General features: G+C 48.7%; 1 protein-coding gene across 2 annotated transcripts in view; it reads right to left on the bottom strand.

The window, feature by feature from the left end:
* Positions 1–22,957, bottom strand: part of MASP1 (MBL associated serine protease 1) — a 70,012-nt gene that overhangs the window by 5,089 nt on the left and 41,966 nt on the right. Inside the window, exons 9-14 of one of the 2 annotated variants that reach the window (XM_065942313.1) lie at positions 17,947–18,084; positions 17,002–17,076; positions 7,017–7,154; positions 3,774–3,887; positions 2,710–2,895; positions 842–909 (exon numbers count right to left, since the gene is read on the bottom strand). In XM_065942313.1, the coding sequence (XP_065798385.1) occupies positions 842–909; positions 2,710–2,895; positions 3,774–3,887; positions 7,017–7,154; positions 17,002–17,076; positions 17,947–18,084 (719 nt within the window). Of the gene's footprint in view, positions 1–841; positions 910–2,709; positions 2,896–3,773; positions 3,888–7,016; positions 7,155–10,547; positions 12,999–17,001; positions 17,077–17,946; positions 18,085–22,957 lie in introns of those variants that run through there. The other variant, XM_065942312.1, reaches the window with a different exon arrangement.

Genomic DNA, 22,957 nt, shown 5'->3' with positions numbered 1-22,957 from the left:
TGGAGTGGGTTACCATTTCCTTCTTCAGGGGATCTTCCCAACCCAGGGATTGAACCCATGTCTGCTATGTCTCCCACATTGGCAGGTGAGCTCTTTACCACTAGTGTCCCCTGGGAAAAGGCACTGAATAAACACTCAAGAGTGAATGATTGAATGGTAAATGGTTGTTGCAAACCCCAAATTTTAAAGTGTGTTAAAATAATGTACATTGAACGGTTTAGAAACTAGCTGTGGCTCTCGTAGAACCTGACGTTCAAGCCAGACAGCTCTTGGAGGACATCTAGTGTTGCTGGTGACTCTGCAGCTTGAGACGCTACACTGCATTCTAGAGAGGCAAGATGACTTGTTTAAGATCACCCAGTAGGTTACTAGGAGCTGGGACTTGGAGGTGTGGCTCCTTACTCCTGGTTCAGTGTTCTTTTCTGAAATGACTAGAAATGTAAACTTTCAAATGCCATAGTCAGGTTCATTGCTGGAAGGACTGTGGCTCTCAGGGCCCATCCCTTACTGCTATGTGAGTCTTCCTGATGTTTACAGGTGGATCACCTTTTACGGTATCCCAGTCTGCTGTTTTCTGGAAGAATTTCCATAAATTGAGCCTCTAATAAGCTACAGAAATACTGATCAATGTTTACAGACTAGAGTCCTATGACATGTAGAACAAGTAGATCAAACTAGTTGGGATTCAATCTCACTTAACTTTGAAGGTGAGTCTGGTCTCTTTGTACCTGTCTCACTCATCCCCAGTCCAAACCTCCAACCCCCTGAGAGACACTGGGCTCAGAAAGGTCCCATGTGGGGCACAAGTGCCACCCTCTGAAGGGTATATATTGAACTTCACCTCCATCAGGGTCTCTGGGAACCTTTGCAAGAACTGCTTCCCCCAACCACTGACGATGACCATGGCGCCTGGAGGAGAGAAGACACAGTGAGAGCGGAGAGGCTGTCTGCGGGTTTTTGGAGGGTGGCACCTTGCTGCCCCCTCATCCCCTGCATGTGGAGGAAGCACTGAGTTTTCCCCCTGAGAAAATGGCAGCATGGTGGGGAGGAAGACTTGGGCTGGAGCTTACCTGAGACAGTGGGTTTGGGCATTTGTTTCTATGAGATGTTAGCTGGTTTATCTGTTTAGTTGACTGTTCTCTCCCACTCCCAACTAGTTTGGAACCTCGGCTCTGTGAGATCAGTAATCTCATCTGCCTTATTCAGGGCTGTATCCTTATGCCTACAGCAGGGCTGACACATGGTAGATGCTCAATCAATAACTGAATAAATACAAAGTCCAGCCTAGCCCACAATACACTGTGCTCCCTCCCCTTCTGAGCCTTAGTTTTCTCATCCATAAAATGAAGAGGTCAGACTTGGTACCTCTAAAACCCCTCCTGGCTCTGATATTCTAGAAGTGTGTAAGGTTGGCAAATCTTCAGGCAATGTGGAAATGGGCTGAGCACTGGTAGAGCACTTTCTTGTTTTATCATTTGGAAAGAGCCTGGATACTGAAAACAGCCCTCGGCCTTAAGTTGGAAGATCTGAATTCCAGCCCCAGATCTACTTCTTACAAGCTGAACGTTGGGTAAATCACTTCCCTTCACCAAGCCTCAGTTTTCTCATCTGGAAAATGGGACTACAATACTACTTCACAAGGCTTTTATAAGTAGCACATAAATTAATTAATGTAAATCAAGTGGCACATGGCAGGCACATGGTATCTGATGCATCAGAGCCATACCTGGGCCTTTCCTGGGGGCTCACTTCCCCTCAATACTTCTCATATTCCATTCAGCCATTTTTAAAAAATAACTTCGTTGAATTGAAGAAGGTTAGCGGTGACACAGCACCACTGAATTTAGAACAGGATGAAACAAAAACCAACTTCCCCAAGTTGGACTCTCACTCTATGCTGAATATGTTTGATTATTATTTCACTTAAATATCACAACCACCCATGAGGCATTATTCCTCATGTAAAGGGAAGGGGCTTGAAGTTAGGCAACTTCTTCAAGGTTGTCCAACTAGGAGGTGGCAGCATGGAGAGTTGAGCTTGTGCTCGCGATTAAGCTATTGTCTCTCAGCTCCAGACGTACCCTTTTATACTCTGCTTGTGATGCTGTGAATGAGACTCTGAAATGGCAGATCCATTTTGTCAGGAACATTACTGAAAACAGGGGGCACTTCCAGGAAGGCTTGCTGTTCCTGATGGCATCACCCTAGTGATGGTTCCTCACCCCACCAGTGGTGGCTGGTTCCCTAGCACCATCAGCTCAGGGCCTCTTCTGCAGAGTCTGAGCTCCTCCTTCACAGAACCCCTGTCTCAGCTTCCAGGTTCTCTAAGTCCAACCTCTCCCCTTTGTTCCTCCAGCCCCAGGAGTGGTATAGTTCCTCCCTGCAAGTGCTATCTCTCTGATCTCAGCATCCGGCTTTATTTCTCCAGCCCTCCAATACCCTATATTAAATTCTTTTTGTTACAGTAACTAGTCTGGTTTCTGTTTTCCTATCTGAACCCTGACGGATACATGCTTGCAATACTGACCAAGCCTGCCTGCTTTTGTGTACCACCTTGAAACCTGCTTTGACTTAGCTGTTTTAGGGAAGGCGGCTGAGGAATCAGCAGACACAGTCAGCTGACTCAGCTGGCACTGAAGCCTGACCAGCGCTGGAGTAAAAGCCTCCATGGAGGCTCTGCCAAGGTGGAATCACAGGTGGGTGCGGTACCTTCCTCCGGTGGCCCCTGGGGTAGACAGATGGGCATCACAAAGTCATTGAGCACCGGGCCCCTCGACAGCTCCACCAGAGCGACGTCATTCTCATATGTTTTAGGGTTATATAGGGGATGGAGGAAGACTTGTTTGACGCTGAGACTCTGTTCATTCTCATCTGACTGGATCCTCCGAAGCTTGCCTGGACAAGAAGAAGGCATGTGAGGCATGAGGGCAGCGGAAGCTTGGAGGATAAAGTCACACCTTTTTCCCTGTCAGCCCCTGTCCCATACAGCCCATGTTTCCAGCCTTAACCCTTACACTGCCTTTCACTTACCTGTTCTAAGCCATCCCTCCCCATTTGCCTTTCCCCACATTTTCTCCTGGGCTCGAACCTCTGTCTTTCTTCATAATCTGATCTGATCCCATCGCCTTGTAATACTCATTCCAGTGCCCGTTGCCATATGTCCAAACCATAATCACCCTTCCGTGCCCGGGTCACGTGTTGCCTCCTCCTTGAAACCTTGGAGATCCTTGAGTTAGATGCTTCGGTTAGGAGTCTATTCCCTATGAACTTCCCCTGTTCTTCTCCTACAGAATTTACTGCTTCCTGCGTTTTATTAGAGGGCTTTGTGCTCATATTTTATTCCTTTTTTAGACTGTAAGTCCTTGTAAACAGGAACTTGTGTCTTTAGATCTGACGTAGTGTCAGGACATAAATATGCAGTGAACTGAACTCCATAAGCCAGTTTACAAAGGAGAGGGGAAGCTTGGATTGTTTGTGTATGAATCACTTGAAACCATGAATTCATAGAAGCCTGAGGCATCTTTGGAAGTTATCCAGATGGGAGTCTTTATTATAAAATCTAAGGCCTCACCTTCAAAGATCTGCTCATGGTCCTACCACCCGAGAATCACTGCCTTAGGCTTAGACTGTGATCCAGGACTTCGGCAGGTCCCTGGACTCCAGTCCTAGCTTGTCCTTCATTCCTAGGCTCCCTCCCTAATGACTGAGTGAGTAGATACACCCCATCCCCAGAACCGCAGCTGGCTTCAGGAATCAGCTAGGCTCACACTCACCCATGATGATTTTGAAGGCAGAGGGGCTGAGCAACTCCAAATGATGAAGAGTTTCGTCCTCTGAATCCAGCACTTCATGGAGGCAGTGAGCCGCAGTCACAATCCATTTGGAGCCTGAGAACAGAATTGTGAACACACACTGTCCTCTTGGCCACATCTTGTGTCCCACTATCTCAAGCTGAGGGCCTTCAGACCCCTCTCCAGGGTACCCCTCTCCCTTGCATTTCACAGCCCCAAGTCAGAAACTCATTGATCTTAATCTGAAGATGAGGAGTTGAATCTGTGATTTCATCTGCTTCCCCAACCTAGGTCAACTGAACATTTAAAAAATGATTTCAGGTCTCCCTTAAACGCATGGGGTTGGCAAGCGTTTAGTGGTGGTGGCAAGCCAACCACCTCCGGACAGCCCAAGGTGTTAATAGTCTTGCTCACGGGTTGCCCCTTAGGCCTTGTTCCTCAAGGTGTGGTCCCTGGACTAGTGGCATCAAGCTCATCTGGAGGCTTCTTGGAAATGTAGACTCTCAGGCCCCCACACAGGTTTACTGAATCAGAATCTGTATCCAGCATTAAAATCTGAGAATCTTAGAAAGAACTTCAAGTAATTTCTAGGCATATTAAAACCACCACAATATTATAAAGTAATTAGCCTCCAACTAATAAAAAAACTTCTACGCATATTAAAGTTTGCAAAGTATTATTGTACATGTTCTTCTCAAATGTGAGTGCACATTTATAATAGAATCATGTGGGGAATTAAAAAAAAGAAATCCTCCCAAAACAATGTCTGGGCTTGAGCCAGGCCATCTAAGTCGTGGAGTGAGGCCCAGGTACAAACACACTTTAAAACTGCCCCCAAAGTTCTGCTGTCACCAAGGTCGGGAACCACTGCTCTGATCCCAAACTCTCATTTTATACATTTGGATTCTGAGGCCTGAGGGGAGCGGGGCTGTCTAGGGCAGCTCTGCAGGTGGGTGGCAGGACCAGGGCTGACCGTGGGTCTCCTGATGATCAGCCTGGCACATCTCTTTTATCTTGGCTCTTTTTCCCTTGACGGACACTTTCCTGCTCTTTGTTTAATATAGGATCAGGCCTTGGTTCTTCCCTAAGGTGAATCAGGTGACAAACCCATAAACAGGTGAGCCCAGAGACATACTGGGATGAGCCAAACAGAAAGAAAGGTACCAGGGCTTTGGAGTGTGGGTATCATAGCCGAGTTCAGAGTTGAGGGCAGAGGTCCCTTTCTCTGCAGGTCCCTGGTCCTCTCAGGGGCAGCCATGTGCTCCGGCTACTGGCTTCTGGATAGTACCCTACACAGACTATCCTCTTTCCCGTGGTGGTATTTTTGATCCCTGTCTGCAGCCAGGGGCTCCTGGCTAATTTTCCAAGTGGATAAAATGGAATGAGGTACCCAGATTAGGAAGCCTGCCATGGAGTGGGGCTGGGGAGAGCAATGATGAGCCCAAAGACATAGCTTCATCTCCCAGCTCTGCAGACAGTGAGTCCCTGAGTCAGGGCCCCTCTGCACAGGCTTCATGGTGGGCACTGAATGCGCAGGTTCCCTCTGTCTGTCCCTCAGCTCCTTCTCTGCTTCTTCTCCCCTCTCCTCCCTTTTCTTCCCTCTACAGAACTAGACAACAGGAGGAGGAGAGAGATTCTAGACGAGAAGGGCTATGGGCAAGGCTGAGGATATCTTGTAGAGCTCTTGTAGCTTGGCTGAGGGTACAGAACTGGGGACAAACATGCAGTAGACACAGTGAGCACTGAACATCATTGAACTGAAACACCCAAGGCTTCAGAAAACTAATCTAACCCTTAAATCATGAACACTTAATCCATCTCTTTTACATACAATACACTCTAACAAAATTGGAAGTGTCTTTGCTCTCTTCCACTCTCCCTGTCTGTTCCTCCCCTCTTTCTACTTCTCTTCTGATGATTTCTTCTCCTCTGGGTCGCCCCTGCTTGTCTGTGCCTTTCATGATTCTCTATCTCTCATTTCCTGCCCTACCAGTTTCTCTTTCTCTGTTTGGACTTGTTTTCTTTCATTTTGCCCTTCATCTCCCTTCGCTCCCCCTCTCTAGGTCTCTCACATGCCCTCTTTCTCTATTTTTGCCTCTGTCCTTCTAACCCCTCTCATTCTTGGTTCTGCCCCCTGCCTGCTCCCCACTGGGCTCCCCTTTAACCTGTGCTCACTCACTGTGACCCTTTGGGAGGCTCCATGGCGTGAGCACTCCTGTCTTTGTGTTTGTGGGAATATAAGGATCAGCCCCTCTGCCGGGTTACCGTTTCACGTATCCCAGATGTCCAGGATGCAGCCTCACCGGTGTCTACACCTTCCCTCGGGGGTCTCTTGCTGGGGAGCTGTCCTCCCCCGAGTGCACCATGGAGGAGGAGAGTGGGTCAGGGCGAGGCAAGCACAGCAACTCTAGGGCTGCCCAAGCAGAGGTGGACCCGTCCATGCCGTCCTCCTCTGTGATGGGGTCAGAGGGACTCTAGATTGCTATTAATTTTTATTATGATGTCATAGCTGGGATGGTCCTTAGATCATCTGGGCTGAACTGTGGTAGGAAGAGCCATAAATCATTTCTTTCCTGCCTTTGCTACCACTCCCAGCCATGTTCAGTCCATTACACAAGTCTGACAGTTCTCTTTTCCAGTGGCTTTGAATCTGAATCTGCCTTTTTTCCACCCCTCGTCCCTATTCTTATTCTGAGGCTAATGACTTCCCTCCTCACTACTGCACGCTAGCCACGTCACTGGACTCTTGGCTTCCAGATTAACCCTTCTTTCAATCCATGTTGTCTCGGGAGAGGACTTTAAAGAACATGATTATAAACCTGGAGTAGCATTCAAGACACATCTTGATTCCCAAGCACTGCATTCAAAGCTCTGTAAATCTCCCTTCCTTGACTGCTCTAGGGTGGGTTTCCTGGTTCGCCCTCGGCCCAGGGCCCTCGGCCCACCCTGACTTTGAGCTGCATGGAAGTGCCTTGTGTTGTGGTCCATGTTTAAGGGCCTGACCCCCCCGACCCTTCTCAGTGCCAGAGCGTGGCCAGGACTCAGGAGGCGTTGCCTGAAGGAGCCAGCTGGAGCAGAACAAGTGTCTCCCCGCTCCAGCTAAGGGCTCTTTCTACCAGGTTGTGCTTCTGGGCCCTGCTGCTGGAGTGGAAGCTTCGAGGGTCAGGTCCCTTTCCTCCAGCCCACCCTCACCCTGGGTCCCCCACCCCTTCCACCTCTCCTTACCTAGCAGGGAGCCCCCGCAGAAGGGCTGCCCGTCCGGGTGTGACAGCATAGCTGCCCAGGGGGTGGTGCCCTTCTGGACGGGCCGTCCATTGATGATCCTGGCCAACAGATCCCGGGAGAACGTGGGGGTCCCACACACTGCAGCCAGGGGGAGGAGGGCAGGTCACACTCTGGGTTCCAGCTTGCCCTTTGCGAGAGCAGCTAGCTCATCACCCTCTGTTAGGAATATGTTAGTTTTCATTTCCTGGCATCCACTGCCCATTTCAGTAATTGCACCCCAAGTTTCCTCTGAGGTCCTCTCTTCCCCCATGTCTTGTCCCTTTAGCCTGAGTTGTAATGATCTTACCTCTGGTTCGAGGGGTGTGACCATGACCTGACTAATGAAAGCCTCTTATACTCTGGTCACAGTGATTACTCAGAGATGGGAATGTAACCCTGGACAGCCCAGTGAGAGCCTGCCTTGGGAATTTTGCTAGAAGGTCCTTCTCAGCTGGGGTTGCTAGACTATAAGCCCAGACCTGCCAACCATCACTTTATGGAAAGTTTGTAGAAAAAGTTTCAACAAACAAACACAAAGCCCACAAGAAAGCATCCTCCTCTCTACCTACTCCCTCTCTAAACATCTCTTCAGAACTGATTCTGGGCTCTGGATCCCCTCACTTCCAAACTCTTGGGGATCTGGTTTTGAGGATTTGTGCCCTTCTCCTCTATCTCACATTTCTCCTTTGTCTATGCCTCCAAAACATGATCAAGACTTTTCATGCTAAAAGTTGAATTTTCCACTTTCTCAGATTCTCATTCATTTCGTAGTCTCTCCCTGTCCTTTCTTTCATAGTCAAGCTTCTGGAAAGAAAATTGACACTCAGTATCCACATCCTTCCCTGTCCTTCAGAGGTGAACTCAAAAGAACAAAGAACCATAGTTCACACAAACTTGGACATAAAGTGGCCATCTGACAATCTAATAGATTTGTAATCATACATGGAGACAGAATGTCTCCGGACCCATAACTGGAACTTCAGTGGTGATATTTACATGTATAGGAGGACACTATCTCTGAAATCTTCTCTCATGTATTCTTCATCTTTAAGAATTCTCCTCACCTTGCAGCTCCCATTGTTAAAGCTGGAGCATCTGCTGTTTTAGGCGAGGCTAGATACAGCTTTGACTCATGAAAGAGCAAATCAGAAACCCAAGTCTGAAAATACAAACTCATTCGAAGAGTCAGACAAGAACAAGAGGCTTGTATTAATTGGTTTCAAAGAAGCAAAACCTGGAGAACTGGGCAAAGAAGTCCCAGAGAGGCTGCCTCAGGAAAGAGATAGAAAACCTAGGAGAAGCTGGAGAGAGAAAGAGAGAAGGAGGGACACAATGGGAGGGAGAGGTAGGGAGAGAGCGAGGGAGAGAAAAGCGGGAAAGAAGGAAGAGGCTATGGAGGAGGAAGAGGAGGGGGATTAGGGACATGGAGCATAAAGGAAAGGGGAGGAAGGGGTAAGGACTTGGATGTGAGCTTGGGTCTGTTCCCTGGATCCTCTTTCGGAGTTGATGGTAGTTGATGGTCCTGGTGCCTACGAACATCCAGCCTGGAAGTGTCATCTGGACTGTCCCGGCTCATTTGCATTGTTGATCACCTTTTTCTTCTTGACACTTTCTCTCCTTGGCTTCTGAAGCTCTTTTCTTCCCGTGTTTCTGATTTCCCTTTTCTATCTCTTTCCTGGGGTTTTTCTTCTTCTCTCCATGCAATCCATGCTGGTGTTTCCCTTCTTTAGTCCTCGGCCCCCTCGTCTTTTCTTTTCCTTTCCAGTGGATGATACCACTTCTTCCTGTGCCAACATACCACTTAGACCCTGATGAATTTCAGATCAGTGTCTCTAATCTGCCTTCTCCTCTGGACTCCTCCTTCCTACATCTCCAGCTGAATTGCTCATAAACTCCTCAAACACAGCAAAACCAAGTCCTGGTCTCCATCCTTCACCACCCATCTCCCCTTTGTTATTCCAGATGTCTGTTAATGTCTGCACAGACATTATCCTTGTTGCCTCCCTTTTCTTCAGCCACCATCTTTAATCAGCCACTGGTAAAAAAAAATCACCAGGAGAAGCAGAGAGCAATGTCGCAGTGTGCCCTTCATGCAACCCCATGGCACCTCAGTGTCTCAATACATCAACAATATAAGGTCCAACAGTCTAGAGGATGTGATGGAACACAAGACTGATAATCTCTGAAACCAGCTACACATGAAGTATAAGGTATAATGTAGGATTCTTTTAGTTCTCAATAGTGTAAAAAGCATGACAGTTTCAATATGATACAAACCCCAAACACAAACTATGAGCGTATGACATGGGAGCCCTCACTAACATATTAGCTTGTGTTACACCACATCTCCTGTCTGCACTATTTCACACAATGCCTCTGCACCAAGTCCTACCCACTACACTACTTGAATGCTTACAGACTCCACCCCCACATCTGCAGTGTCACCCTTGGTCTGGTGGTTTTCACCACCTCTCTCCAGAATGGTTGCAGTGATTTCCCAATCACTCTCTCTAGGTTGGTCCCTCCCTCCATCCCCTCCGCTTTCCACAGCCTGCTGCCCACACTCAGCCTACTGATTCAGAACTTCCCATGGGTGAGACCTAGGAACCTGTGTTCCTAATAAACACGAGTGATTCTGATATGCCCCAAATTAGGCAGTCACTGGCTATAGGACCGCGTACTAACACAGAATGACCTTCAAGACAGTCCACTCTCCCCTACGCCCTCTGTTCCCATTCACTCGGGGCACACTTTCCTACTTGACCTTTGTCCCCTTTGGCCTGCCCTCCCATCTCCCAGTGTATTCTTTGTAACCTCTTTGAAAAGTTACCCAGACCCCCTTCAGCTGTGTGAACTTCCCCCTCCTTAAATTCTCATAGCACTACGATCACGCCTCTCATGACATTGAACTCCCCTTGCCTGCATGAGACTTGGGTGCACACGATCTTGCTTCCTGTGCTTATCTGGGCACTTTGAACTCAAGGACTTAAATGGCAGGCACTTCTATGATGGAATAGGTAGCCTTTGAGAGGACACATGTCTATGCTGCTGCTGCTGCTGCTAAGTCGCTTCAGTCGTGTCCGACTCTGTGTGACCCCATAGACGGCAGCCCACCAGGCTCCCCCACCCCTGGGATTCTCCAGGCAAGAACACTGGAGTGGGTTGCCATTTCCTTCTCCAAAGCATGAAAGTGAAAAGTGAAAGTGAAGTCACTGAGTCGTGCTCTTAGCGACCCCACAGACTGCAGCCTACCAGGCTCCTCTGTCCATGGGATTTTCCAGGCGAGAGTACTGAGTGGGGTGCCATTGCCTTCTCCTCACATGTCCATAACCAACTCCGTTTCTCATCACCCTTTCTTGGATAATGTCCAGGTGACAAAAACTGTGCCCTTTCCACAGTGAGAGAGATTGTGGCTTAATGAAGGGTCAGATTTTCTTCAAAAGGTCAAAACAAACAAACATCAACAATAACTAAACCCCAAAACAAAGGCTGTTGGTTATCCACAGAGGATTTATTTTCATTTTGGTCCCCTGATGGAGGAAACAGTGCAGAGGCACCTTACAGAGGAGTGAAGCTTGTGATATAAATATACAAAGTATAGCATCTTCTATATGCACCGTTCATAGACACAGGAGTGTGCTGTCAGGACCCAACTGGAAAAGCGGATGCTTCCCAATTGCTCTCTTGGAATCCTTCTCAAGGCTTCTGTCTCTGATGGGGAGTCCCCAGGAGAGCAAAACCCGGGGAGAAGGAGGACGGTCAGGCTGGGGAGAGCCAGGGTGAGGTTGCTGGCTTTGGAAGCAGTGAACGCTGGAGCTAGAAGGACCCTGAGGGGGATCCGGTGCCTTCCTTTTATAAATGGGGAAACTGAGACCCAGGGAGGGAAAGCAATTTGTCAAGTTACAAGCCAGTTTGGGGGCAGAGCTGCGGCTTGAACCCAGGACTCTGGGCTCTCTGTCTCCTCTTACGGCCTTTCTTGGGCAAGTCCCTGCTTCTCTTGACTTGGTTCCTGGAAGCTAGAGGAGTGGATCCCTCAGAACATTCATGCCAGGTGGGTTCTCTGTAGAGCTCAGACTGTAGGCACGCCGTGGGGGGAAGGGGGTCTGGTGGGAGGAGGTCACTCGTATGTCCGGAGTCCCCCCTTCTTCCATTTCCCTGCCCAGAGGCACAGCAGGTATGGTGTGAGCCTTCTCTTTCTCCAAGCAATCGGGTTGCGTCTCCACATCTAGGGCTGGGGCTTGGGTAGCCCTTTCAGGTGACACATTTCAAGACTGGAAGGTTGCTTCCTGCTTGTCTGTAGAGTCAGGTGTGGATGTACCCAGAAAAGTGTTTTGCGTTGATGACAGGAATTTAATGGGGTTGGAAAGTTTCCCACTGCTCTTCTCCTCCCCCCAGTCATCACAGAGTTTCCTAGCTTTCTCTTTGTCCTTTGAGATTCCTTTAACAGGGAACAGAAGGGATAAGGCTTGGACTGTAAGGAGTTTTGGGGAGAGAAAACCCAGGGATGAAAATACTACAAGGCCTTATATTTAGAGACAGGGGCCTCTGGGGTGTCATCCCTGTCTCCTCAAATCTAAGGGCTTTTCTGCTAGAAAAGGGTCTAGACCCAGAGGGCAGAGTGGGGAAAATATATGGACTCAGCTCGAGGCAAGGAAACATTTTCTAAGAGTCAGGTCCAAGCTCAGTTACACCAACAGTGGTGCCAAATTCACTGGATTTGGTGAACAACTAGGAGTGAATGAGGCCCCTGGGGTGGGCACTCCAGGAGAGGAGTTCAGGTACTGGCCCGAGTCTAGCTCCCTCCCTGTCCTGCGGGAGAGTGAGGCCCAGAGAGGGCAAGGGACTTGCGCCAGGGCCAGGGACCCAGGTTTCCTATGTAGGACCTTTTCCCATACCACACTGCTGCCTCTCAGGGACCCAGGGGCCATCTTGGGAGGGTGGGAACCGCGTGTCCATCCCTTAGGCTTGCGTGTAGCAGTGGAGTGTGTTGTCATTAGGAGGGTGGGGTGCAGTCTTGTTGGAGCTGGGCAGGGCGGTTGGCTGGCCGGAGTCCGGCAGCTCACCGCTCCACCTGCAGCTCCCCCAGACCCTGCGGGGAACCCATCTGCTCCCACACCCAGTCCACATAGTTGGAGACCTTGGTGTAGACCCCATACACCTGCTTGCTGCCACATTCTTCAGGGCCTCCCCAGGACACCAGGCCTTGGGCCACCCAGCGCTGGCTGGCGTCGTCGAGGATGACAAAGGCGCCACCGCTGTCTCCTAGGCACGTGTCCTTGCCGCCCTCGTAGTAGCCGGCGCAGAACATGTTCTCGGTGACGCTGTAGTTGCCCGACCGGGACTCGTAGCTGGTCTTGCACTCGGCGTGGGGCACCACGGGTAGCTTCACATACTGCAGGACGTCTGACAAGGTGCGTGTCCCGCTGCCGATGATCTCGTCCACCGTCACGTTCGGGTTGGAGATGCCCCAGCCGGCTACCAGCCCCAGCACGTGGGGCGCCGGGCCTGCGGGCTTGGGCGGCGGCAGGCAGACGGGGAGGATGCGGGGCCCCAGGGGCACGGGCTCCCGCAGCTGCACCAGGGCGATGTCATGGTTGTAACTCTGGATGTTGAAGTCCGGGTGCAGCACCACTCTGGCGGCCGAGCTGTTGACAGCCCCGGATTTGTCCCGCACGTCGTGCAGGCCCAGGTGGACAGTGACGTGCTCCTTGGAGACCGGTGTCACCGTGTTGTCTCTGCGCTGGGAGCGCAGCACGTGGGCGGCCGTGAGGATCCAGGACTCGGAGAGCAGGGCCCCGCTCCCAAACCACTTGTCATTGGGCACCCTCGAGGTGTCCTCCACCACAATCAGGGCCTGCCACGGGAAGAGGCCGGGCTCGGCGTTGCGGCCCCCGATGATCCGCTTGACCAGGTTTGGCAGCGAGCGCGAGGGTTGACCGCACACTGTAAGGAGAAGGAGGGGGTGGGAGGACAGGAGACTGGTCAGGTCGGCCAGGTGAAAAGAGCCTCTTAAAGAAATGCACATCTCACCCACTGTAGATTATGCCACCGTGGGCCCTGGCCTACGTCCGGAGGCCATGCTGGCCTGGGAAAGCTCTGTATGGGGTTGTTTTTGGCCTAAGTCTTTCTAGCCTGACTCCTCTGGAGTCTGACCCTTCTGTAGCCAGGACCCTCTATGGACCAGACCAGGTTACTTTGTGGGCCTTCACCATCCTGAACCCTTCCAGCCAAGACCACCTGTGGTCTGGATCATCTTTAACCAGGGCTATCTCCAGCAGCGGTCCCTTTGCCCCTTTCTTCTCTAGAAAAGGCATATCGGAACCCGGATGTGGTCCATGCTGTGGGCACTTGGAAAACTGAAAACGACAGGTCAATGGCTTTGAGAGATAGGAGATTAAAAGACTGTCTAGCAGGTCACAGCTAACACTGGAGTGGAAGACGAGACACTTGGGGTCTTGATTTTGCTTTTCTCCCTTCTGTCCTGTGTGACTCTGGTAAGTAAATTTCCTTCTCTGGATTTCACTTTTTGATCTGCTAGATGAGACTGTTGGTCAAAATGATCTTCAGGGATCCTTTAAATTACAAATTCCTTTGATTTTTATTTCATTTGCCCTGGCCACTCTCACTTTATAGGTGAATAAAACTCTCCAGAGGGTAAGTGACTGACCCAAGTTCACACTGCAGTTAAGCTGGGTAGCAGGGGCTTAACTAGATTTAAGAAGAATGTCTTATCCTATATTCCACAATGCCTCATTACATATGAAGAGCGTGGTCTCATGCCCTGTAACCTTTTCTTCTCTGGCCTACGAGACACATGCTGTGAAGGGATGGCCAGGGCATCCAAGCTTAGAGAAAGGTGGCATAATCTACAAGCAATGATGCATGGGCTCTGCTCTGAGTCATCCATCATTGCACCCGGGAACCCAGTAGTACCTGCAGGGGAAGAAGAAAAGTCTGATCAAACTTCGTTCCACCGAGTTGTACCCCGAGCATGCACATGCACCACCAGTCTCCTGCAGCCAAACGCCTTTGGCCCATGAGCAGAGGGTCTTCAGTACCAGCCCCCTGCTGGCTAAGAACAAGCTCACAAGGGCCTCTCCCAGCTGAGTGCTTAGGTCTGGTGGGTAAGCCTGGTGTGAGCATGGACCTCCTCTTGGTTGCAAATTGTCAGGGCTACACCCCTTGGCCCCGGATACTTTCAGTAATCCTTTAAAGACCAAGGAGCATTTGAGCTGTCTTGGCAACTTTGAGAGGTCAGGCTTCCAGCAACCTAATGCTTTTCAGATGCTTTTCTTCCGGATGTTTTATGTGCTCCTGAGGCACCCTGCTGTTCACCCCAGGCCAGATGTGAGACGGGTTTTGCTAATTGGCTGTGGCTGAACCTTTCAGAGTTGAAGGCCAGACTCCCAATTATAAGCAGCAGCGTACAGGGTGACTTCTCAAGGCTGGTCTGTGACTAGCCCTGTGCAGCAACTTGAGTGCCGAAAGACCCGCATCTGATGAGGGATATGCCTGTGGCTAAATCCATGGTCAGAACAAAGCTAGCACTGAACGGTGCCTTTTGCCAACCAAGGTGCCAGTGGCATGCCCCAGGTCACAGAATGTCTCCAAGCTGGGGAAGCTTGGAGAATGGCTAATTTACTGATGGCGAAATTGAGGTTCAGGGGATGCAAGAGGCGTATTTAAAGTCATTAGTGACAGAGCCAGAAGTGGAGCCTGTTTCTTTGGATTCTAACTTCATTTTTTCCACTAAAGTCTGTTTTTCTTCTTTATCTGCTCTTGTCCTTTCAAAAGGTTGAATGATGCCACAAGCCTTCGAGAGTGCTCATTGAAATGGGGCCATTCTTTTTATCTGCTACCATTCTCCATCCAGTCTTTCCTGGGACAGAGGGCTTGACTTGAAATACTAGAGCTTCAGCTGTGCTGAAATCAGGTTTGGGCTCTAGAAGACTGGAGGTACTGAGGGAGGGCTCTAAAAACAAAATTGTGATATTCTGGAATCCTGGGTACCTGAGGATGGCAGAGTCAAGAATGGCTCAGCATTGCTTGTGTTGACATCAAAAGTCTTGAGTCCTCCTTCCAGTTTTGCCTGTAACTTTTTGTAGGTAACCTTGGTCAAATCATTATACCTTCTTGGTCCTTAGTTTTCTCAGTGTAAAGTAGGGGGAAAATAATATTTGTTTAACAGTTTCTTTGGAAAGGTGGATATTATGATGCCAGATGAAATGGCTTTCTCTATTCTGGCTTGCCTCTGCATTCAATCTCAGTGTTTTAGAAGAGAATTTAGAATTCTCTGGTCTGGTCTGATGATACACCATGTTCTGCTCAAGACTAGGTGTTACCAGAATTTCAAGACTCATACAATATGCTTTGTATGAATCTAGAGGATGATGACCATCAAGAGTCATAGAATGTCATGGACCACCTGATTCTGCTCCCCGACTTCTGAGGTATGAAATCCTAGCCCCAAAGAAGTCAGATGACTTACCAAAGGTGGAGATCAGGAAAAGGCAACACCAGGGCTAGGAGCTGGGCCCTTGACTCCCAGTACAATGCCTCATCCCCCTCTAGACATCATGACAGGACTGCCCAGGATGAAACCCACCTACACTGCCATTTTCTTTGGCCCACATAGTATTAGCAAAAGGGGGATCTGATCTCCAGTTTGCCACAGTTCTACCATTCCCCATCTTCTCCAAGGCTACCCCAGCTGTGGCCCCTAGGTGCTCCTGGCTAAGCCTAACTGAGATGATGGGGGCCAGCAGAGTGTAGATGGGTTGACCTTTCCCTTCTTCCAGATCCTCACAAATTCTTTGAATTCTTGCTTAGATTGAAAGCACTCTTAAGTGAAGTCTTCCTGACCTGTCCTCATTTCTCTGCTCCCTGACAACCACGTGTCTTCCTTCTCTGAGATCTTATAGCAGCTGTGATGGCCAAAACTGATGCCCAAATGCTAAAACTTTCTTCAGGTCTCAAGGATAATGGTAGATGGCTCCATAGCCTTCCCATTTTAATGCCTAAATCTAGAAGTCTACTAGGTGAGTACTGAAGGTTACTAAAGTGCACCATTCAAATAATACACTATCTCAGTTTACCCAACACTCTAATTCAGTAAAAATATGAATGCCACGCAACCCTGAACCATATGGCAAAGTTACTGCTGTTGCAGCAAATGATGAAATCAACACTGCTTCTCTTGAATGATTATATCTTTCAATCACTATTGACTGAATCACTATTCTTATTTCTTTTTGAAGTGTAAATTTCTGTGTTGTGAATATTTAACTTTTGGTGGGTTATTTATTTAACCCTAGAGTGTGCATTTAGGGCTATAATATTCTAAGTCAGTTTGAATATGTGCATACATCATGATTACCACGTAAATCATTCATATGTTTAGTACTAATGCAAATATCCATAAAATATCCCCCCAATCTATATGCACAGGGACACTTCCTGTTACCACAAAACTCTTTGCTCATTTTAAAGTAGGGTCAGTAAGTAAGCTCAGGGGAGACAGCAGTCACTAAGACTTGAGCATACTGCTTTTTGGAAGAACTTGTTGCTCTGTCCTGTGGTTATTTGATGCTTGTCTGATTTCCACCTCCTCTACCACACACCTGCTTGAGGAGCAGGTGTCCACTTTCCCACTTTTCCTGGTACACAGCTGATACAAATACCAACTGTGTGAGATGAGAAGCCTGGCAGGAAGAGAGCAGAATGGCAGAGAGAGGAGGCAGGAAGTGTCCTGTTGTGATAGAACAGATTGAACATAGAGGCTGGTTTGTTCGAGAAGATGTGAGGCTAGGCTTTTCTGACCTTTGACCATCTTCAAAAGCAATCAGAGTATCATGCCCCCTACCCCTAACTCCATTAACAGCCAGAGCACCCGTGGATCCAGTGCCTTGCATGGGACCTTGAGGCAGAGAACTTAAGAGCGAAGTACCTGGCAGGCAGGTGGGCTGGCTTCTCCCCAGGACTTCATTCATCCAGACTCCTTGGGCAGAACAGGTGTATACACCTGGGTGAGGGAAGAAAGGTTGAAGAAAAAGGAGAACGTGGTTGATTCATAGCACATGGAAAATAGATCTGAGCTCTTAACTCCTCCGCTGTGAATCACTGCAAGTCTTCCAAAGAGTCTTTCTGATGCTGTTCTCTCTGAGCCAGTCTGGTCTGCAGCTTGAAGCATCTTTCTAAAATGGGAATCTGATCTCGTCCTGTCTCTGCTCAAAATCACAATAGCTCCCCATTGGCCTCCAAAATAAATGGCATGCTCTTCAGTACGGTGTCTGAGCCTCTGAGCAATCTGACCCCTGCCTGTGGGGGCCCCTGAGCCTCTGAGCAATCTGACCCCTGCCTGTGGGGGCCCCGCCTAGACCCTGGAGGGCACTTCTCATCATTAGTCACACAGCTCTGGGTGACGCACTTGCCCTGCCCCTGCTTCCCCACTTAACAAACCCTTTCATAAAACCACACTTGTGCCCACCATTTCATGAGGCTTACACTAGCTGTGTGAGCTCTGCCACTATTCCTCTTTGAAAGAGAGGACTTGGAGGCTCTGAGAAATTCAGAGCATTTTCTTGGTGCTTGTCTGTGGTGCAGGCGGAACTGATTGGCCTTCACATCTTTTTGAGGGTTTCTTCTCTGCGGGGTGCTGTGAGTGTGTCTGTGTGGGTAGGTCATATAGGTCCCAGCAGTATGTCATGCTGCTGGGGTGTCATGAAGCTTAACTCTCGGGGTGCAGGCCTGAGGCAGGGAGAGGTAAGTCACATCTCCAAGGGTTTCTCCTCCTAGTTCCTCTCAGCCAGCAGACTGGCTGTATTAGCCCCCAGCCTAACCCTGAGCCCAAAGTGTGAGGAGGGAGGGGGCTGGGTAAGCATGCAAGGCTCACCTGTGATATTGTGTAGCATCTTGTAGTAGGGCCTCTGGCAGGAGTATCTGATCTCAGACTTGTATGTGGTGAGGTTGTTCCTCGTGGAGAAGGTGACCACTCCGTTTTCCAGCTCTGCCGGGGCCCCACAGTCTGCAACTGAGAGGGAAGAGAGCAGACCCCTCAGTTGGCCTTGCCCCTTCTTCTTGGGGCCACTGGGTGGGTCTGTCTCATACGATGTTGTCCACTGCACACAGCTCCAGAGAGCAATGTTAGAGCCTTGCATTTGGGGGTCTCTCCCATCTGTGATAGTCCTGCCGAGCGGTCAGCTCACCTGGCCTGGTGTCAATTCCAGGGCAGGGGCTGGTCTGCTGAGATTCAAGCAGATCCTAGACTTTTCCCCGCCAGGGCTCTCTCCTTGACTTCCAGTTCTATTGTGCAATCCTCTTATCCTCTTTTGTCCAAGTATGAAACCCATGGCTCAGTGAGAAAATTCTGGCTCATATAAACTAAAGAACCTTCACTTCTTCCAGCCCCAACCGCATGCTGAGTAAGAGCAGTTACTGTGTTCACTTTGAAGCTTGGCATTTAAGAAAAAACAAAAACAAACAAAAACTCAGCTCCTGCACGCCTGCACAGCCCCACCCTGCTGGCTCCCCACAGGCACAGATGGTAGGATGGGGGCGGTTAGGGTGAACCAAACTTTCATCTTCACCTGCATATTTTCTCTGGTTGTGGGTGGCTGCTCCTGGGGGCTGGCTGAAGGACAAGACCAAAGATACCTGCTCCTCAGAGGTGGTCTTAGGAGAGCTTGCCAGTCCAGGCAAGTCTTGGGAATTGCCAGCACGAGTCTGCCAGGAGCCAGGATGGGGGATGAGGAGCCAATTTGTCAATATCTCTTCAAGGGCCTTGTTAGGGAGTGATGCTCATTTCTAAGGAAATCATAATCTTAGGTCAAACAGCCTTTGTCAGAACTGAAGAATCCCAGGGAGCTCAGAACTTCCCAGGGGGAATGGAATCTGAAGTTAGGCAATCTAGAACATCATCTTTACTTACAGATGAGCCAGAGAGGAGACTTGACTGGTCTAAGATCACACAGTGAATTAGTCAGAGAACTAGACCTGATCTTAAACTCAGTGCTTTTTTTAAGTAAACCAGATTGACAGTTATTAGAATCTGTTTTCTAGTGAAAATGGCCTATAATCAATATTCTGGGTAGGGCTGGACATTAGCTGTCTGATGTCAGAGGATCACATTCTAAAGCCAGTTTCCTTCCTCCTGAATTTTACCTGCTCACTTTGGAAAACAGAAACAGGGTCAATTTACCCATGAGATGCTACTCAGAAATTGTGATTTTTAACTTTAGAATTCCAAATTTATCTTTTTTACTGAATAGAGTGTTATCTAGCTTAAAACATAGGTGATCTTAAGAGCCTCCACCATGGAGGAGAGGGATGAAGGATGAGAGTAAATGCAGATAGGTACTTCCTATCCACAAGAAAGGTAAACACACCCAGAGACCTGGTTAGTGGTGTTTCCTGGCCTCCAATCCCTCTGGATGAATCACTCCCATCTGTTTTGATTGCCCAAAAGTAGACACCCTTCTACTCTTGGGGGGGGGGGGGGGGCGGGGGAAGTATGTAAGGGTCAGCACTATGACAGCAAGAAGCAATAATATTTACTATCTAAAACTGTAAACAATTTTACATGTATTTTCCTGATGAGTCTCAAAGCAGCTTTTTCCTCCTTTTTTTTAAAGGAAATATCACTGATTAGTGTCTGGATCTTTGTATGAGCCTTGTCTCCCTTAACTTAGGTCTAGCAGTTTATTTTGCCAAATTATTCTCAAGACCTAGTATCTAGTATTCAGTTCAGTTCAGTTCAGTTCAGTCACTCAGTCGTGTCTGACTCTTTGTGACCCCATGAATCACAGCACGCCAGGCCTCCCTTTCCATCACCAACTCTTGGAGTTTACTCAAACTCACGTGCATTGAGTTGGTGATGCCATCCAGCCATCTCTTCCTCTGTTGTCCCCTTCTCCTCCTGCCCCCAATCCCTCCCAGCATCAGGGTCTTTTCCAATGAGTCAACTCTTCACATGAGGTGGCCAAAGTATTGGAGCTTCAGCTTCAGCATCAGTCCTTCCAATCACTGCGGATGGTGACTGCTGCCATGAAATTAAAAGATGCTTACTCCTTGGAAGGAAAGTCAAGACCAACCTAGATAGTCTATTAAAAAGCAGAGACATTACTTTGCCAACAAAGGTCCATCTGGTCAAGGCTATGGTTTTTCCAGTGGTCATGTATGGATGTGAGAGTTGGACTGTGAAGAAAGCTGAGTGCCGAAAAATTGATGCTTTTGAACTGTGGTGTTGGAGAAGACTCTTGAGAGTCCCTTGGACTGCAAGGAGAGCCAACCTGTCCATCCTAAAGGAGATCATTCCTGGGTATCTAGTATTAGGTGGAGCAATTCCAGGGCTGGTCTTAGACAGGGCTAGGTGTTCAAGCCCCTGAGAGCCTGTCCAGCACTAGTGGAGACTGTCTAGACTGAGGTCCTGCTTTCACTTCACTCCAGAGAAGTCACTTGGCCCACTGATGAAGCTGCTCTTAAAGCCACACAGAGGGTGTGACAAATAGTTGGAAAATAGAGGATCACTTCAGCTTGTATATAGTGAGTGGGGAAGAGGTGCACCTTCTCTCTAGGTCTACAGTGGTAGGCAAATTACTGTATCTCCATGGGACCTGGAGACAACTTCCCTTAGCCAGACCCTTTGAGCTCTGCCTGACACAATCCAAGATGCTAGATCAGGCCCTGTCTCCTCAGTCTATCTTCTTTGCCTGAGGAATGGTCTTGACATCTTCTCTAAAGTGCACCTGGCCATTTCCACACTCTGGGATCAAAATACTCTTCCTTCCTCCATTCCCTTGGCTTCCCTTTCTCGTTAGTTTCTGGGTTGGGCTCTGCTACCCACACCCTGTCTTCACTCTCACTCTGCTGTCATTTATTTTCCTTCAGACATGCTTTTCTTGATCTGCCATCCTGAAGATGCTTTGACACAGTCTAGGGGCATCCTATGGTGTGATCACTCACCTAGAGTCAGACATCTTGGAATGTGAAGTCAAGTGGGCCTTAGGAAGCATCACTACGAACAAAGTTAGCGGATATGATGGAATTCCAGTTGAGCTATTTCAAATCCTGAAAGATGATGCTGTGAAAGTGCTGCACTCAATATGCCAGCAAATCTGGAAAACTCAGCAGTGGCCACAGGACTGGAAAAGGTCAGTTTTCATTCCAATCCCTAAGAAAGACAATCCCAAAGAATGCTCAAACTACCACACAATTGCACTCATCTCACACGCTAGTAAAGTAATGCTCAAAATTCTCCAAGCCAGGCTTCAGCAATACGTGAACTGAGAACTTCCAGATGTTCGAGCTGGTTTTCGAAAAGGCAGAGGAACCAGAGATCAAATTGCGAATATCCACTGGATCATCAAAAAAGCAAGAAGAGTTCCAGAAAAACATCTATTTTTGCTTTATTGACTACGCCCAAAGCTTCGTTTGGATCAAAACCTTGTGTGGATCACAATAAACTGCGGAAAATTCTGAAAGAGATGGGAATACCAGACCATCCAACCTGCCTCTTGAGAAACCTGTATGCAGGTCAGGAAGCAACAGTTAGAACTGGACATGGAACAACAGACTGGTTCCCAATAGGAAAAGGAGTAGGTCAAGGCTGTATATTGTCACCCTGCTTATTTAACTTCTATGCAGAGTACATTATGAGAAACGCTGGGCTGGAAGAAGCACAAGCTGGAATCATGATTGCTGGGAAATATCAATAACCTCAGATATGCAGATGACACCACCTTTATGGCAGAGAGTGAAGAGGAACTGAAAAGCCTCTTGATGAAAGTGAAAGAGGAGAGTGAAAAAGTTGGCTTAAAGCTTAACATTCAGAAAACTAAGATCATGGCATCTGGTCCCATCACCTCATGGGAAATAGATGGGGAGACAGTGGAAACAGTGTCAGACTTTATTTCTTGGGGCTCCAAAATCACTGCAGATGGTGACTGCAGCCATGAAAATAAAAGACGCTTGCGTCTTGGAAGAAAAGTTATGACCAACCTAGACAGCTTATTAAAAAGCAGAGACATTACTTTGCCAACAAAGGTCCATCTGGTCAAGGCTATGGTTTTTCCAGTTGTCATGTATGGATGGGATAAAGCTGTGAAGAAAGCTGAGGGCCGAAAAATTGATGCTTTTCAACTGTGGTGTAGGAGAAGACTCTTGAGAGTCCCTTGGACTGCAAGGAAATCCAACCAGTCCATCCTAAAGATCAGTCCTGGGTGTTCATTGGGAGGACTGATGCTGAAGCTGAAACTCCAATACTTTGGCCACCTCATGCGAAGAGTTGACTCATTGGAAAAGACCCTGATGCTGGGAGGGATTGGGGGCAGGAGGAGAAGGGGACGACAGAGGATGAGATGGCTGGATGCATCACCGACTCGATGGACCTGAGTTTGAGTAAACTGCAGGAGTTTGTGATGGACAGGGAGGCCTGGCGTGCTGCGATTCATGGGGTCGCAAAGAGTCAGACATGACTGAGTGACTGAACTGAACTGAACTGAACTGAGGGGCATCCTAGGCAAGCACACACCATTGGTTCACCTGGCCCTCAAGATCCAGAAATGCCCAGCCCACCCCACCCTGACCCCAGCCCCACCTTCATCCCTCCCGTGGTGCCTTGTGCTCCAGCGTCAAGGACCCCTTCCCTGTGCGGCTGCTTCCCACACAGGGAAACCCTGTGGTTCATGCTCTGCCCACCCTTTGGCCTTGATCAAATGTTGCTGCTTCTTGAAAGAGGTTTCTCATTCTTTTAATTGGATACAGCTGCTTCCTCATTTTTCTTTGCATGGCCCTTTATTCTTCAATCTCTAATGCATGTATCTTTTGTTTCCTGGTATTGTAATTATTTGGGTTCATATCCTATCTTCTGCCTACATGATGATCCCCTCTATCACACTGAGTGCAAG

The sequence above is a fragment of the Muntiacus reevesi genome, chromosome 8 (assembly GCF_963930625.1).
Source record: "Muntiacus reevesi chromosome 8, mMunRee1.1, whole genome shotgun sequence".
NCBI classification, from domain to species: Eukaryota; Metazoa; Chordata; class Mammalia; order Artiodactyla; family Cervidae; genus Muntiacus; species Muntiacus reevesi.
The sequence above is the reverse complement of the archived record's forward strand: the minus strand, read 5'-3'. Positions and strand labels throughout refer to the sequence as shown.